The sequence below is a fragment of the Macrobrachium nipponense genome, chromosome 2 (genome assembly GCF_015104395.2).
Source record: "Macrobrachium nipponense isolate FS-2020 chromosome 2, ASM1510439v2, whole genome shotgun sequence".
NCBI classification, from domain to species: Eukaryota; Metazoa; Arthropoda; class Malacostraca; order Decapoda; family Palaemonidae; genus Macrobrachium; species Macrobrachium nipponense.
This window is the reverse complement of record NC_087201.1, coordinates 25,031,167-25,048,629: the sequence shown is the minus strand read 5'-3', so window position 1 is coordinate 25,048,629 and position 17,463 is coordinate 25,031,167. Positions and strand designations below refer to the sequence as shown.

The following is a 17,463-nucleotide window of genomic DNA, read 5'->3' as shown; positions in this document are numbered from 1 at the left end:
GTATGTAATTGATATTTCCTTTGAAAAGAGCCATCCGTTTCCAACGTGAAATTCAAAATTCGTAAATCACTGATATTAGTGGAGTACAGGTCACCAAATGTCCATGATTTCTGCAGCGGAAACCGTCGCTCGTTTTGCCTCCAGGGGCATTGAAGGTTTCTCTTCTACGGGTGGGTAGCACTCCTCAATTTCACTACAACGTGAGAATGATTTAACAATTATTTATGAACGAAAATGGTTTGATTTTAGTTTTCTGTAAAAGAAAACTATTGAGATGGCTTTGTCTGCCCGTTTGCATTTTATTCTGTCCGCCCTCATATCTTAAAAACTACTGAGTCTAGAGGGCTGCAAATGGGTACGCTGATCATCCGTCCTCCAATCATCAAACATACCAAATTGCAGCCCTCTATCCTCAGTAGTTTTTATTTCATTTAAGGTTAAAGTTAGCCATAATAGTGTGTCAGCCGCCTACGCATCTTCACTTTGCCGCATCTGGGGAGCAACTGAGCGCTGCCCGGTCGTGGCTGAGAGTTTCATACTGCATTATGCACTGTACTTGTTTAATTTCGTTGTAAATAAGAAATTGCATCATGAAATCACTAAGTTGAAAAATTGAAGAGAAGGGAAAAGGGAACAGAAAAAAGGCAAAATGTAGCTAAGAAAAAGGTTGACGAAATCACTGTGAAGTGAAATTAGGAGAGGAAGTGAAGTAGAAGAATGAAATGGAAAATGAGATGAAATGTTTTATTTCCTTGACCAATATTTCACTCCCTATTCCATTCATTTTCCCTGATTCCATACTACGAGATTTTCATGTAGTACCCATTGGTGGATTTAAGGGGGAGCGGGGGTCCACCTGGTCATATGCCCCCTCCACCCCTTTGGATATAAATAGTATAACATTGTTTTCTTTCAAGAAATCATTATTGGTGGCAAAAATTTGCTTAGATAATGATTATTTCAACAACAAAAACTGTGTGTTTGTGCATAAGCATATATACTATATATATATATATATATATAATTATATATATATATATATATATATATATATATATATATATATATATATATATATATATATATATATATATATAATATATGTGTGTGTGTGTGTGTGTGTATATATATATATATATATATATATATATATATATATATATAATATATATATATATATATATATAATATATATATATATAGATATATATAATATAAATATATATATATATATATATTATATATTTTATATTATTTATATCTATGTATATATATCTAATATTATATTATATATATTAATTATATATTTATTATATATATTTTAGATAATGTATATATATATAGATATATATAATTATTATATATAGTATATATATATATATTGTGGAGAATTAAAAATTTAATTGCCATTGTCGATTGTTCCATAAGAGATGGAGCTCTGTATATTTAATATTACTGCCTTTCATTATTCCGAAAAGCATTAGAAACTTTCGCTAGTATATTCTGCTTACGCATCAAGCCAGTGTCTTGGAAATGTAATAACGATAACAGCAAAAAAAAATAAACATAATTCTTTCGCCAATATTTCTAGAGTCAGCTTGACAATAAGTAAAATGAGAAAGCAAAAGACAGAGGAGAGAATTTCGACTTTCGATTGCTCTGCGTCATTCATGGAGTTCGAAAACGAGGAAGTGAAAGCGAAATCCCTGCGTCATTCAACCAAAAGTAGTACTAGACGTAGTAGTAGTAGTAGTAGCAGCAGAAGGCTGGGTTTGACTTTGGAACGGCTCCCTTGCTCGCTCTATTCCTCCTTGGTTTGATTTTATTTTAATTCTATTGTCTTTGTAATGCCATAAATCTTCTATCAGTTCTTTCCTATGTTCAATTTCTTCCTTCGATGGACGTGTAGATAGAAGGAAGGATGCTAGCTAAACAATTCCTCTTCATTTGAACAGAAGGCAAGATCAAACACCAGGCGTCCTCGCCGATCTCTCAAGAAGATCTAAAGAAAGAGATCGCTCGTGTTCAAGCGGCGCCTCTCTTCATTCAACTCACATCCAAATACGCTGCGAGATGCAGTCTTTTACGAATATCACGTTTGACAGATATAAATATAATTTTCTTCAAGCATGTTCACATCTCACGCGGCGCACTGTATGCATTACCTTTTCTAATCATTGTTTCCCTCCTGTTAATTTCTGTTTCAGCGCTGAATGACCTCATTGGTCCCAGTGCTTGGCCCTTGGCCTAAATTCTTCATTCCATTTCATCTCAAGCTTATTCATTCATGATGTTTCGTTGCCTTCCGTACTTATTATTCAGAAGTTTAGAATTTTTAAGTGATTTAGTATTTTAACAGTATCGTCCACATCGTAAGTCTCATATTATGGTTTACAAACAACATTATATTCATAATAATACATATAACATTATTATATGTATTATTATTAGCTATTTATCTTAAGCGGAGAGAATTGTTTGATAATGGTGTAACCAGTACAAAATATCATATTTTTTTATGGATTACATGCAAAAGAGAACTTGAAATTACGTAGGAAACGTAGCGAGCCAATGGGATATCTAATACTGCTTTCAATTTCCAGGAACATTTGAATATGTGGAATATTTTTTCAGTCAGATCACCGGACGGATAGAGTACCCTTACCTCCCCTTACTTTTTCTTGATGAGCACCGTATTCTTTGGAAGCTTGAATTTCCTTTGGTGGGCTTGTTCCTATAGGTTTCATCTTCTGAATAATAATAATAATAATAATAATAATAATAATAATAATAATAATAATAATAATAATAATAATAATAATAATAATAATAATAATACTATGCAGGAAGCAGACTTTCTTTGATACATGTTTTGTTGAAACTAATGGCAGTTTTCAACGAATTAAGCTTATGCAAGATCTTTCCAATTCTTCTGATAATTCGTTTTTCTGACTCAGGTAGTTTGTTGGGTATTATTCCAATATTCATATTTGTCATAATGAGGATATTTGCCAAAAATATTTAATCAACAATATTTTATTATATATTTTGCTTATATCTCTTTGATGGGTATAGAAACCAGGATTCCATTGAAGTTACTGGTATACCCATCAAAGAGATATAAGCAAAATATATAATAAAATATTTTTGATAAAATATTTTTGGCAAATATCCTAAAAATTACAAATTTGAATATTGGAATTCTACTCAACAACCTAGCTGGATCAGAAAAACGAATTATCAGAAGAATTAAAAAGATCCTGCATAAGATTAATTCGTTGAAAAGTGCCATTATTTTCAAAATAATAATAATAATAATAATAATAATAATAATAATAATAATAATAATAATAATAATAATAATATATGTTTTCCTTGGTGGTGACATTTTCACTACAATGCTATTGTGTTTATATTGTACGACCTCGCGTCGTTCCATGATCTCCAGTCATCTTTGATCCTATATTTCTGAGCCTCATAATCAATAATGCAACTGTTTTATATTCTTGTAGTCTTAAAAATCCCATTCCACCATCTCAGAAGTTGCCCTTTATTTAATCAAATAAATCAAAGGATATCAATAAAATAAAGCCTTGGTTTGATTTCGTTTTTACTCGTCATTCGACTTAAAATACAATACCACCTTCCCTCTGCATCTATACTAGCTTCAGCAGGAAATGGAATGTTGGTATTTTTCAGAGTTTTGAATACATAGGAGAACAAATAAATAAGTTAATCAACAGACAGATTTGTCATGTATAGGGGGTTAGGGGAATTAAGTCCTGGTAACATCGGGTTCTGCGTTAGAAAAAGCGAGGAGAAGCAAATCGGCAAACGGACTAGCATAGCGTCTCTTGGGATGAGAGCATCTCTGAGCGCAGCGAAGGAATTTGAGTCGATTATTATCTATTCTGAGTATCTCGATGCTGCTGACGTGGATTCCTCTAGGCCGACCTATCATAGCAAAGCTGTCCTTTGTACAGTACTTCATGGCAAGAATCCTGAGACTGTCTCCATGAGCTGGGAGCCACTGAAGGCACACAGAGGGTACGCCTCGGAACAGCTCCCTCCTCCCTGCCCAAGAGCCTTGGCTCTCCGGTAGTCGTCTATGGCCCTGTCCGGCAGGAGGCCTTCACCGGGTCTGACCACCGGCCTGATGAGAAAGAAAGAGAGATTACAACATATGATGATATGTTTTCTGGTTGGTTTTGAAATCTATTCCACAACATACAACATAACACTGCTGTTACATCGTCGATTGTCTAGGATTGTCTGTGGGGCGCTTCGACAACTAGAAAAAGAATGAAAAACGAATATAAAAGCAAGAAATGACAGTTTTCTTTTGGTAACTTTAACATACTGTAACTTGAATGGATTACTATTATGAAAATAATTCTGGAGAAATACATTCGTGTGTGTTTGCGTTTATTTGCTTGTTGACGTGTCTGTGATCATTACATAAATAAAGTAATAACCACCTGTATCTAAAAATAAAAATTTAGAATTGCCATAGGGTGATGGAATTATTCCCCTTGTCGATTTATAGTATGGGAAATGTTATGATGAAAATATGATAATGATTATCTCTGTAACAAGTTGAATAAGTTATATTCAGTGCCATTCGAACGCAAGGCGTAGGAAAGCTGATATATCAGCTGCTGTTAAGATGAGAGATGGTTTCCATTCAGTGTTTCAGTTATTGATAAGGCCAAGGGAATTAACGTGACACTATTTTTTTTAGGAAATAGGGAATTTCTTTGACACCATTCTTTTAGGAAATAGGGAATTTCTTTGACACCATCTTTTAGGAGATAGGGAATTACCGTGACATCATTCTTTTAGGAAATAGAGAATTTATTTGACAACATTCTTTAAGGAAATAGAGAACTTTCTTGACACCAATCTTTTAGGATTTCCTAAAGAATAGTGAAAGAAATGAGACATAAAGAAACGAATTTGTAGTACGAATATTGAATGTTATTAATAAAAAGTAAAAAGAAATTGCCGAAGTTTCTTAGGCGTAATCGAGCGTATAATGCTGTAGAAAAACTCTCAACCAAGGCTCGGTGTTATTTGCACCTTAATAAAAACTACTGAGGCTAGAGGGGTGCGATTTGGTATGTTTGAAGATTGGTTGGTGGATGATCAACATACCAATTTGCAGCCCTCTAACCTCGGTATATTTTAAGACCTGAGGGCGGACAGCAAAAGCGCGGACGGAAGGACGGACAAAACAAAAGAGCGCTGGAAGCGACAGGAGCACCTACCCGACAAGATTGAGGACGGAGAGTTCTTCCACCGTGAGCCCCGTCGGATCCCTCTTGGCCAACTCACACATGAACTTTAGGCCGCATCCCGTAACGTCCTCCTGACGAATCAAGCGCAGGCTGTTGCCGATGGCGACGTTCTTCTTGTTCTTCGCAGCGCGCCTGCGACGACGACCGTATCCACCGGTAGGCCTGTGCTTGCTTCTGCTTCTACTGCGACGCCGGAATATGGACGCCACGCCCAAGAAACCTAGACCGACAGCTCCCGCCACAGCCGTGGCAGCTCCGGCTACGATGCTGCCGCTGCCTATCGTTAGGCCGATCGCTGTCGACATGTCTCCTGGAGTTACGGGAATTATTATCACAAATTATTCATTCCTCTGGGTCGGGAAATATTCAAGTGGGTGACACCGAGATGGATGACCTTTAGGATATACTTACATTCGAGAAAATACCAAATTGTTAGCTGTAAACAAATCATAACAATAGATAAATGTATGCATAAATAAACAGCAGTTGCTAGATAGGGTCTTCTTATTGTATATAAGCAGGAATATAAAATTCATTTGGGCTATCAAAGTTACATGGCATTAATACATTGAGTATGTTTATCTTCTGTGTAAAGTTTACGCTGCTTCACATCGTTCAAAGTAGGGAAAGGGTCTTATATGTGAATTTACAGTTTATCCATACATATAAATAATAACTATGTACATATATATATATACATATATATATATATATATATATATAGATATATATATATATATATATATGCCTTGATTCAACACAAAAAGCTTTATGTAAAAACAAAGAAGATTTTGGCAACCTGACAAATTAGGTAAAAGAACACTCCATTGGCGGTGCTAAATTTTTTACAGACAATATATCAGAGTGGTCACATTTTTCTACTTCCAGTCGCAAAACAGTTTAGGTTGAATGATACTGGCAAGACAGAAAATCTACACAACTTAACGAAGAAGAAGAAGAAGAAGAAGAAGAAGAAGAAGAAGAAGAAGAAGAAGAAAGTTCGTACAAGGCAAAAATAATTGACTTCATAATTTGCGTCACAACTATGACAATTTTTGGGGGGACTGGCTATCAAAAAGTGTAACGTTAGTACTAACAGGGCATCTCAATTGTAACGTAACCTAGACCCAACCGTTATAACTTACGTGAGAAGAGCTTACTTAACCGGAGAAAAGAAACTAAGCATTACTTGCTTGCCAAACTTGGTAACATGTTGTGAGTAGTAGAATTTTCAAATACGTCTTATATCTCTCTCTTGGTTTTTCATCATATGCGACGATTTTGGTTAAAAACAAATGACTGTCACAGAGGGTCCCCGGCCCCCAGACAAGCAAGACAAAATGAGCTACGGTTAGAGAGATTAGGATATGTCTTTGTAATTGCTGAATAAACATTTCAAAATATATTTCTTTTTGTGGTTCTGTTGTGTGTCCCAGAGCCTAAGCCAATTTCATCGTTAATCCTGCCGCCAGCCACTCGGTTTTGAGTTTGTTTTAGCCTGGTACTTGTAAGAGCAGGGTTAGGATTGTTTTAGTCTGATTTTGCTTATGGATTTCATGTTAATTTAGTGAGTTTACTTTCATTTTGGTCCCAGAATAGTACTTCATTCGCTGTTAGTTATCCACAAAATATCAACATGTCCCTGATTATCACCATAGGAGGGAGACGGGGCAAGATATGCCTTTTCGTTGGAATTTCGATGGAGATGAATGTCGTAATCGTGAGACGCATCGAAAACTACCACAAAACAGGCTTAGAAATGATACTAATTGTTCGTGCCATCTGTTATTATAACTTTAGCACTTAGAAAACGCTTTACATTCGACTTTACTATTCCCGGAGCTGCTCCAACTCTACAAAATTCAATTCGTCTCAATCAAACTATCAAATTTTGAAGGATGAAAGGAACAGCTACAGAAATAAGGTACCACAGAGAATTGAAAATGTCTATTTTAACCAAACTTAATATGAAATCCCAACGAAGCGATCAAACTCTTTTGACTGGTGTTCATCCTGGTAAGTACAAGTTATGGTTCTACGTCACATGCAAATGCTGACGAGATGTCTAAAATTAGTGACGTAAAATACATCCTAAATCATGAAAATGGCCCGTGCACTTAAGATAACCTGCAGGTTCATTCTACCAAGATAGAAACCAGCAAGATCCGATAGCAAATTTCTTAAGTACAGCGACGTGTACCAATCAAATATATCACGAACTCACCTCCAACTGATCGACGTCAACGAATCAAGAAGCTGTTGTACAAGATGGAGTGGAAGAAGAAGAAGCTACTGACGAATTGAGGTTTTGTGCAGAACGTTATATACCGTCAGCATCGCACTATGCTGACATTGAATTTCGTGACCATTTCGGTCATTTAGCGATGATAGTTACTCGTGACAGACAAAAATCTATTGGGGGAGATTGACCGCCTTTCGAAACGCCGCAGCCAATTGGCGCCAACGCCGGAAGGTTAATCCAGCAATTCTTCCCAAAAATAATCGAGAATTCCTCCTCCCTAACGAAGCACACAGAGACCCCCCCACCCTTCCTCTTTCCCTCCCCCCCTCTCTCTCTCTCTCTCTCTCCCTCTCTCCCCCTTCCCCACGAAAGTCGTATATCTCACTAAAACGAACATTTATCACTCTCGGTTACGAAAGCATTGTGGCGCGGTTCGTAGAATTCCTCTCCATGCAGTTAAGTATTAAAAGTCAACGATGCTGAAATAGAATTTGATGTGATGCTGCTGCTCTGGTGCGCTGCATTGGATCCGTCGTTGTTGCCTGTTCCATTTTCTCTTATTTTTGCCTCTGGATTTTGTATCCATCGCTGACGAACCTTTTGGTTGGTACTATGTCCTTCCGAGTGGGTTTATAACATAGGCTCATCGTGCATTTATGAATGTATGTATGTGTGTGCAATTATTGGTATATATATATATATATATATATATATATATATATATATATATATATATATGAATATTTATATATGTATGCACACACATAGTTGTTGTTGTTTTTTTTAAGGCTGTTGTACAGTTGCTTTTGTTGTTGTTGAAATAATCATTAACTAAGCACATTTTTGCTACTAATAATGATTTATTGAAAAAAAAACAATGTTCTATTATTCATATCCATGGGAAGGGGGTCCATGTAACCAGATCCCCCTCCTTACCCCCATTTCCTTAAACCAGCCACTGGTTTTAGCTAACATTCATCGACCACATTGTCTGGGAAAGGTGGTGTTTGCGTATCTGGTAATTTATTTAATTTCTCTTTACATTCTCCTCTTTCTGAAATTAGTCTTATTTATTTACCTCTGACATTTATTTTTTATATATATATTGCCTTTCTGTTGCTTTTATTGGTTTAGGTCTAATATTTTATCCACGACTATGTGAATAACTATATGAAGGTCCCTAGCTGTTGAATAACCCTTATATATAACTATATATATATATATATATATATATATATATATATATATATATACATATATATCTAATATATATATATATATATATATATATATATATATATATATATATATATATATATATATATATATATATACATCCACATATATATATATATAATATATATATATATACTATATATATATATATAGATATACTATATAATATATATATATATACATATACATGCAATGCTGGGGCAATATCTCGACTAAAGCTGCATAACAAATAAATTTCGATGAAACTATCAGGGCAACATAGGATAACTTCACGTTAAAAAAAAATAAAAAAAATAAAGATACGAGAGAATGAATGACCGTGATTCCCATAATCAAAGTTCCCGGAGCTGGGAGGTGGAAGGGTCAAATGAGCGTTTGAATGATTCTGAGAAAAACTGGCGCCTTTTGCTCATGACTTTGATCAAATTAAAAAAAAAAAAATCGATCGTGCGATTTTGGTAGCCATTTCTCATCGTTATCGATATATTTACTTTTGGTGAGGCATGTTCGTTCATTCGGTTTATTTTTGGTGCTTCATTTTATCGACAAATATTTCTAAGCGAGATGCTGATTTGCTTTTTATGTTAATATTATTGTGCCCCGACTGTAGACGCAGAAGAAGAAGAATGAGATGAATTACTCTACCTGCAAAATCATCACTTAATCATTTTTCCATTTCTTTATTGCTCTGGGAGCAAAAGATTTAATCTATTATGTCTTTCTTAAAGTACTTGAATATTAAATCACCCGTGAGTTGATATTCCCTCCCTCATAAAATTTTTGGCAAGAATATATATATAATAAAAAAAATGAAAATTACCTAAAAAAATCAATTTAAATTACCAATTCTTACTATGAAGAAGACAGGAGCGAGCAGGTGCATTCTATAAGCATGGTCAAGAGGACTTGGGTTTGTATCATATTTAAGGAATACAGCAACCTGATAAAACAGTGATATGATTATCTTCTGTTCAGCCAGGTTTCATTTACGTTGAAATTTACAGAGGCATACAACAATATATATATATATATATATATATATATATATATATATATATATATATATGTGTGTGTGTGTGTGTGTGTAAATAAATTCTTCTGTTAAAACAGGTTACGTCTCAAGCATAAAAGGCTCATTAAAACACTCTGGTCTAAAGCTAAGGACTATATTTCCTTAGCTTTAAACCAGAGTGTTTTAATGGGTTGTATATATATATATATATATATATATATATATATATATATATATATATATATATATATCCATATATATATATATATATATAAAATGTATATATTAAAAACAACAACAAGTAGACTGGATATTATATTTCGATTCCAAGCACATGAAAACAAAATAATTAGAAAAAATTACAATCAGTTATAATGTATTGGCTTACGACAAGGACTACGTGTAACTACTTACATGGCAATAGTAATGATCAGACTATTTAAAACAGGAATAATAGCAGTAATAAACAAAATTATGCTTTGCCTTGACATTAAATAGTTAGGTACTATAATACTTCCAAATTAGGTTTTGCTTGTAAGTTCCTCAACTAAATATCTTTCCAAATGTTTCAGCTCTGATCACAGGGGTTGGATCCCAGTTTTTAGGAGCGATGTGCAAATTGCTAAACTTGTCCTTTTCGTCTTTTTGAAATGCCTCTTGCTGTCTGTCGTAAAAACGTTAGATCATGCTTTAGTCAAGCAACAGATCGAACCGCTTTATCAAGTGCCATTTTTAGCAAGAAACAGATCGAATCTCTTTGTCAAGTGCTAACTTTTAGCAAGAAACAGATCGAACTACTTTTGTCAAATGGTGCTTATAGCAAGAAACAGATCGAACCGCTTTATCAAATGCCACTTTTAGCAAGAAACAGATCGAATCTCTTTGTCAAGTGCTAACTTTTACCAAGAAACAGATCGAACCGCTTTTGTCAAATGGTGTTTATAGCAAGAAACAGATCGAAACGCTTTATCAAATGCCGCTTTTAGCAAGAAACAGACTGAATCGCTTTGTCAAATGCTACTTTAAGCAAGAAACAGATCGAACGGCTTTATCAAGTGCTACTTCTAGCAAGAAACAGATCGGACCGCTTTGTCAAATGCTACTTTCAGCAAGAAACAGATCGAACCGCTTTGTCAAATGCTACTTTTAGCAAGGAACAGAATGATTGCTTTGTCAAATACTACCTTTAGCAAGAAACAGATCGAACCGCTTTGTCAAATGCTACTTTTCAAAAGAAACAGATCGAACCGCTTTGTCAAATGCTACTTTTAAAAAGAAACAGATCGAACAGCTTTCTCAAATGCTAACTTTTAAAAAGAAACAGATCGAACCGCTTTGTCAAATGCTACTTTTAAAAAGAAACAGATAGAACCGCTTTGTCAAATACTACTTTTAAAAAGAAACAGATCGAACAGCTTTCTCAAATGCTAACTTTTAGCAAAGAAACAGATCTAACCACTTTGTCAAATGCTACTTTTAAAAAGAAACAGATGAACAGAGTCGCAAAATGCTAACTTTTAGCAAAGAAACAGATCTAACCACTTTGTCAAATGCTACTTTTAAAAAGAAACAGATCGAACAGCTTTCTCAAATGCTAACTTTTAGCAAAGAAACAGATCGAAAAGGATATATCAAATGCTACTGTTTGCAAGAAACAGATTGAATCGCTTTACCAAGTGCTACTTTTAGCAAGAAACAGATTGAATTGCTTTGTCAAATGCTACTTTTAGAAAGAAACAGATCGAACTGCTTTTATCAAATTCTACCTTTAGCAAGAAACAGATCGAACTTCTTTTATCAAATGCTACCTTTAGCAAGAAACAGATCGAACTTCTTTTATCAAATGCTACCTTTAGCAAGAAACAGATCGAAGGGCCTTATCAAATGCTACTTTTAGCAAGAAACAGATTGAATCGCTCTATCATGTGCTACTTTTAGCAAGAAACAGATCGAACGGCTTCATCAAGTGCTAACTTTAGCTGACTTCAAGGAGCGACGATCTGTTTCGACTCCTCTCATTCTGGTTTTCCATTCCAGGAATACGCCCACCTCATAACCCCCTCTGGAAGACTGCCTGCTTTTGAAATATGACAAAAACAATAGCTGCAACAAATGCAAAGATGCTATAGTTGAGTCCTATGCTTAAGAGACATTTGTTTGGCGGCCGCTGATTAGCTGGTACCGGGAGGTAGGCAACTCCAAGCCAATCAACGCCCGCCAAACAAACGTCTCGTAGGATTAGGGCTCACACAAGAATCTATCTTAAGTGAACCAGCTATAGTCGAATGAAAATGGAGGACATTCATCTCAGCGCAGATTCATGCTGTGTCACTATCTCACTATCATGAAAATGACCATTTTGCGATCTTGCTTAGTCGTGGAATGCTTCGAAGGAATCACTCGTTCATGAGAGTTACGGATGAGATTTCAATTCAAGCTGCTCCTTACGCCTTGCTAATTGCAGACTGACATGCAGCTTGCACGATTGGTATTGCTGAGTCACTGAGAAATATAATTGATCCGGACACACGAAGACCTTCGCGAATTTTGCATGAACCGATTAAAGAAATCTCAGGGTTGTTTTCGACTTTTCTTGAGGTGTAGGACGGTCATGGAAGACGACGGGTATATTTCTTTCCGTTTGAATACTTCGTTAGAAATTACCTACGTTTCTTTAGATTTCTAACACACACACACACACACTCTCTCTCTCTCTCTCTCTCTCTCTCTCTCTCTCTCTCTATCTGGCCAGAACTATTCTATATTTGGTTGTGACTCGCTAAAGTCTACTACAAGGTAAGGAATTCACGGCTTGGTATGATCATGGAGTCATAGCTAGTGAAGTAAGGTTAGTGTGTGTGTGTGTGTGTGTGTGTGTGTTTGGTCTCTCTCCTTCCTTAATCTGACAAAGATACTACGAAAATTTTAAGTTTCAAAGAAGTAAATCCATTCAGGCATTTATATTCCTAAACAGCAGATTTGCTAGTTTCATTCAGATTTCTCACCTGTGAGTATCTGCAATAAAGCTTTACAATGAATGGTTCGTCTAAAACTGGATTTCTCTCTCTCTCTCTCTCTCTCTCTCTCTCTCTCTCATATATCGCTACCTTCTTATGAGGATCCAGCCGTGAATGTTTTTATTACGGGTTAGGTTAGGAACCTCTTCACAATAAACGAAAACCAGACAAGAGATAATGGATGGAAACTAGAACTGAAGAGATACAACACATCTCATTGCGGGAGCTTCTTTACGTACAATATATGTGGCACATGGAATAAACTGCCACCAGGAGTTGTAAACAGCAACAGAGTGGAAGAGTTAAAAAGAAAAGCTAGATGAGCACACTCACTATAACTCCTTGTAACATCTTTTTCTGCTGAGCAAGTGGTAGGTAGTGCCCCATGTTCAGTTAGGGTAAATTTTATCACTTTTTCTGGGCTCGGCCGTGTCGCTCCGTGAAATAGGTTCCTTTAGCACTATTTCTAAGGTAAAATATTGCTATCTATGGCAGGTTCAGGGGACTATTCCAGAAGAACAAAGCACCTCTGAGCAGAGAGTGTGTGGCTACTCAAGTTATGCCAGGTTAAGGAAGGTTAGCCTAGGACGAATCATCTTTAACTTATTTTCCTTCATTGTTGGAGATATGGGAGGGAGAGTCATTTGATTTTCGATGGAGCTGAAGGTAGAAATCATACTAGTCACGTCATGACTATGGCTCGGCTCCTTTAATTCCCTTGAATGCGCAAAAGTCGTTTGTCTGGTAGTTGCTGATGTTAGGTATATCTTAGTTTAACCAGACCACTGAGCTGATTAACAGCTCTCCTAGGGCTGGCCAGAAGGATTAAAAATTTTGGCAGCAGTGGGGAGCGAACTCTGGCTACCAAATCGATAAGCGTGTACGCAGCCCACTCGTCCAGTGAGGATCTAGTTGCTGATGTGATTAGCTTGATTTTCAGTTTCAGTTCTACCGTGAATTCTCTGTTATTCAATTACTCCCCTTCCCCATCTTTACCTAGGGTACAGAGAGAGAGAGAGAGAGAGAGAGAGAGAGAGAGAGAGACAGATAGACAGACAGACAGACAGACGTCCTAGGCTCACCTTCGTCAACGTAGCTTAACTTAGAGCGCTACATCTTACCTGAGCAGGGGGACCTTTGCTCCTCTTGATTACCACCATTAACCTTCAGTGAACAGGTATATTTTAACCTAACTTAACTTAAACGACAATTCTCAAATCGAGGAAGCAGAGAGAAGAAGAAAAGAGTAAGCTTAAAATGTTTTTTAGTCAGTAAATATTATGCGAAATAAAACCTTTACTTTTTTTTGTCCAGTGATAGCAGTACCTTTGTTCAGAGATCGGAAATTCTTTCATGGCTGGGTTGTCCAAAATTGACTTTCTTATTTTCTACGAAATCGAATCATTTTTTAACCAGTTACGAGGAACACCTTTGGTCAAAGATACGTCAGGCCAATAACTTCACTTTCAGGTGTCAATCATGCTAACAAAAATACCACAAACAAACAAACAAGCGAACGAATCTGACCAAAAAACGCTGCAGTAACTGAACAAATATCAATAAACACAATTCGAATCTGCAATCGCTGTCATTCTTCAGAAACATTCGGCAACTTGCTCACTCAAAAAAATAAAAAATAAAAATAAAAATATTAAAAAAAAACGTATAAATACAAAAGCATAAATATACATTTAGTATATTATGGATGCACAGGCCAAAGAACGATTGAAAGCACGAGATGTATACACATATTGAGTGAATCTTTCGGAAATCTTTGCAAACCAAACAGCCAATCACAGAAGCGTCGCGAAAACCACAACAACAACAACAAGATTCCCAGAGACGTAAACAACTCGAGACACCATTAAAGTTGACCGAGATGTAATGTGTCATTGCTACGAGGACGAAAGTGAATTGCTAAAATGTTGACAGATGAAGAATTACTATTGCACAATTTTTTATTGCGTGACAGCAATATTAATTCTAGTCTTAAACGACTTTGTTAAGTGCAGCACTAATCATGAAGTGTGCAGAATAAGACTACGGTTAGTCTGAGATGTTGTAATAAAATTGATCTTCAGTGCAATATCATTTTTGTTATTCTATTACTTTTGGAAACAGTAGCAAGAGTATTATATTGCAAATAAAAAGATTCGTGGCTTTACATATTGTATTTTTGAGAGGAGTTTGACGTTTGTGAACGCAGATACGATAATCTAAGCGTCTAATGCTTTTGGTGCGTGATCACTGATCATACGTTTCTCATGCAGTGGCCCATCTACTGACCGGAATTGAAACTGGATCATTACTATTACAAAATCGAGTAATAATTCGAGAGAAATAGATTTAATAGATATTCCTGATATTCTCTTTGGGACTTTTTCCTTCCATAAAGAGCCACTTATAAGGTGCGATCAGACAAAACTGATACTGGCAGACGAAGTGAACTTGAGGAGAAGTTGTTTAATCAGGGTATATCTGCTCTGTTCATTATTTAATGAATAGGTTCCTCGAATGACTTTGCCACAAAAAGAAAAAAAAAGAAAAAAAGGCGTGATCCGACCTCCAGCTTGCTCAGGATGCGTGCAAGAAGTTCCTCTCACACATAAGTTGTATACATTATTTTTTTTACTTCACGCAAATTAAAACGTGCTAAAACCTATGGTCAAAAATAGCCTTGTTTCACCAACGAAAATTGAAATAAATACAATATATTCTAATAGAAATAATTGTTCTGTACTGTTTAACATGCACATTATTTATTCTTTTACATTTGCATTCTAATAAATAAGTCATAAATATCCTATCCTAAAATTCTTGTATCGTTAATTGAAAGCGAAACACCATTTTCAGACCTTTTTAGGCTCTTTCATAGACCTTTCCTAACCCCCAACAAGAACAACAACAACAACAATAAGAAACTACTTTGTAGGCTTACTCCCCGAGTAAACAAAAAACGGGGGTACCAGTGGAATTCCTTTCGGAAGATTTATACTAAAATCTATTGTTTGTTTGTATGGTGATTTTACGTTGCATGGAACCAGTATAGTTATTCAGCAACGGGACCAACGGCTTTAAGTGACTTCCGAACCACGTCGAGAGTGAACTTCTATCACCAGAAATACACATCTCTCACTCCTCAATGGAATGGCCGAGAATCGAACCCGCGACCACTGAGGTGTGACGCTCATACCATACCAACCACGCCGCTGAGGCGCTACTAACCTATTGTCTTGTCTGATTGAGACATCACAGTGACCCAACTCAGTGAGCAACTTTGTTTGGTTTTCTGAAGAATGATGTGATGCTATTGAATACCAATGGTGGGTTACTGCTTCAACTATCCAAGACAAAGTAATATTTCCATATTCAGATTTCTGAAAAACAAAACCCTACTGGGTTTTAAAAGTGTCGTTACGAAGGTGCAGAGAACAAGAATAAGCTCCCACTTAGGGAGAGGATCCGAGTTCCATAAAAAATTCTTGAAGTTTACGCATTAGAAGGACTATTCGGTTGTCAGTACTTCTTCCTAACCTTTGGCGCGTAAGGTAACGTGAGATCTATGTAGAAACTAAGAAGACAAATTTGGAATCCTCTCCTTCCAGCCCAGCACGGCCACAATTATTGTCCATTTTATCCTCAGGTCGAAGAGGATATCAGCAAGAATTTACCTAAAAAGAAACCAATTTGATTTACATATCGCTTTAAGCAGATTGCCAAACTGGCAGTGTGTACTCCTCGGGCACTCAGAGGTCATGACAAAGTATGTAATATTCTATTGAGATTCTGCCTCCATGAATCATTTTGAAATATTTTGGTGGGATAGTACTGAGTATAAATGAAAGAATCAAAATGTAAGTAACCAGTGAATAACTGACCATGAAAACACGAGAGAAGGTAACAGGTAACGAATTTTGTCAAGTTACTGCGAAGAGGACGTGGTCTTTCAGCTTAAAAAAGTTGGAATATGGCACTCTGTCATTCTCTATCATTTTACCTTCAAAGTAAATGTCATTCAACACTTTAAAAACAAGAATCAGCAGGAAAAAACGATGAGAGGAGAGAATTAGCGGATTTATAGACTTGTCTTCAATGCTCAAGAAGGCAAAAATCACACACCAAGTTCCACTGTTTTCTAAGACGGTAATGTTAGTGCGTGTAAATGTGGCTCATTTTGCTATTTTCTCTTGTTGTGAAGAATCGCGTGTGAATGACGTCGTCAGCCGTTAAGTGGATGACTGAATTGATTCAGGTTGCCTGACAATTCAACAGACCGTGTAAAAAAAAAATCGTCTCCTTGGTGCCATATGGCGCTTTTACGATGATCTCGTAATATTTTTTTTATATTTACACTGGATTACTGCATTATTGTGCATATAATACGCCAGTGACATGTCGGTTGAAAGCAGCATTTTTGTTTTATTTGCACATTTGGAAAAAATATGATCCTACTACGTTTTCGACTTTGTCCATATATATGCTCGTTTGATACTTCTATTTGTTTACATGTTAGAGCGTAGCACAAGACGGCAAATAGTTCAGGTAATGAATCGGCTCATTTCGAGTCAAATGAAGAACTAACGTTCAGTGGAATTTAACCTCCCTGAGCTGTCCTTGTTGACTGCCAAGGATGTCAAATTTATGACTTATGATGAAACA

At 36.0% G+C, this 17,463-nt stretch overlaps 1 protein-coding gene across 1 annotated transcript; it reads right to left on the bottom strand.

The window, feature by feature from the left end:
• Positions 1-3,597: 3,597 nt before the first annotated feature.
• LOC135221407 (uncharacterized) lies at positions 3,598-7,659 on the bottom strand. The gene is made up of 3 exons (XM_064259187.1): positions 7,522-7,659; positions 5,268-5,607; positions 3,598-4,153 (listed from the first exon to the last, which is right to left on the bottom strand). Exons 2-3 carry the CDS (start codon positions 5,600-5,602, stop codon positions 3,988-3,990), a joined length of 501 nt encoding a protein of 166 aa, XP_064115257.1. The 5' UTR covers positions 5,603-5,607; positions 7,522-7,659; the 3' UTR covers positions 3,598-3,987.
• Positions 7,660-17,463: the final 9,804 nt, after the last annotated feature.

Excerpts from the sequence above, each read along its gene's own strand:
- LOC135221407 (XM_064259187.1), bottom strand. The coding sequence starts at position 5,602 with ATGTCGACAGCGATCGGCCTAACGATAGGCAGCGGCAGCATCGTAGCC. Across the intron at positions 4,154-5,267 it reads TCCGTCCTCAATCTTGTCGG|GCCGGTGGTCAGACCCGGTG; the intron begins GTAGGTGCTCCT and ends CTTTCTCATCAG.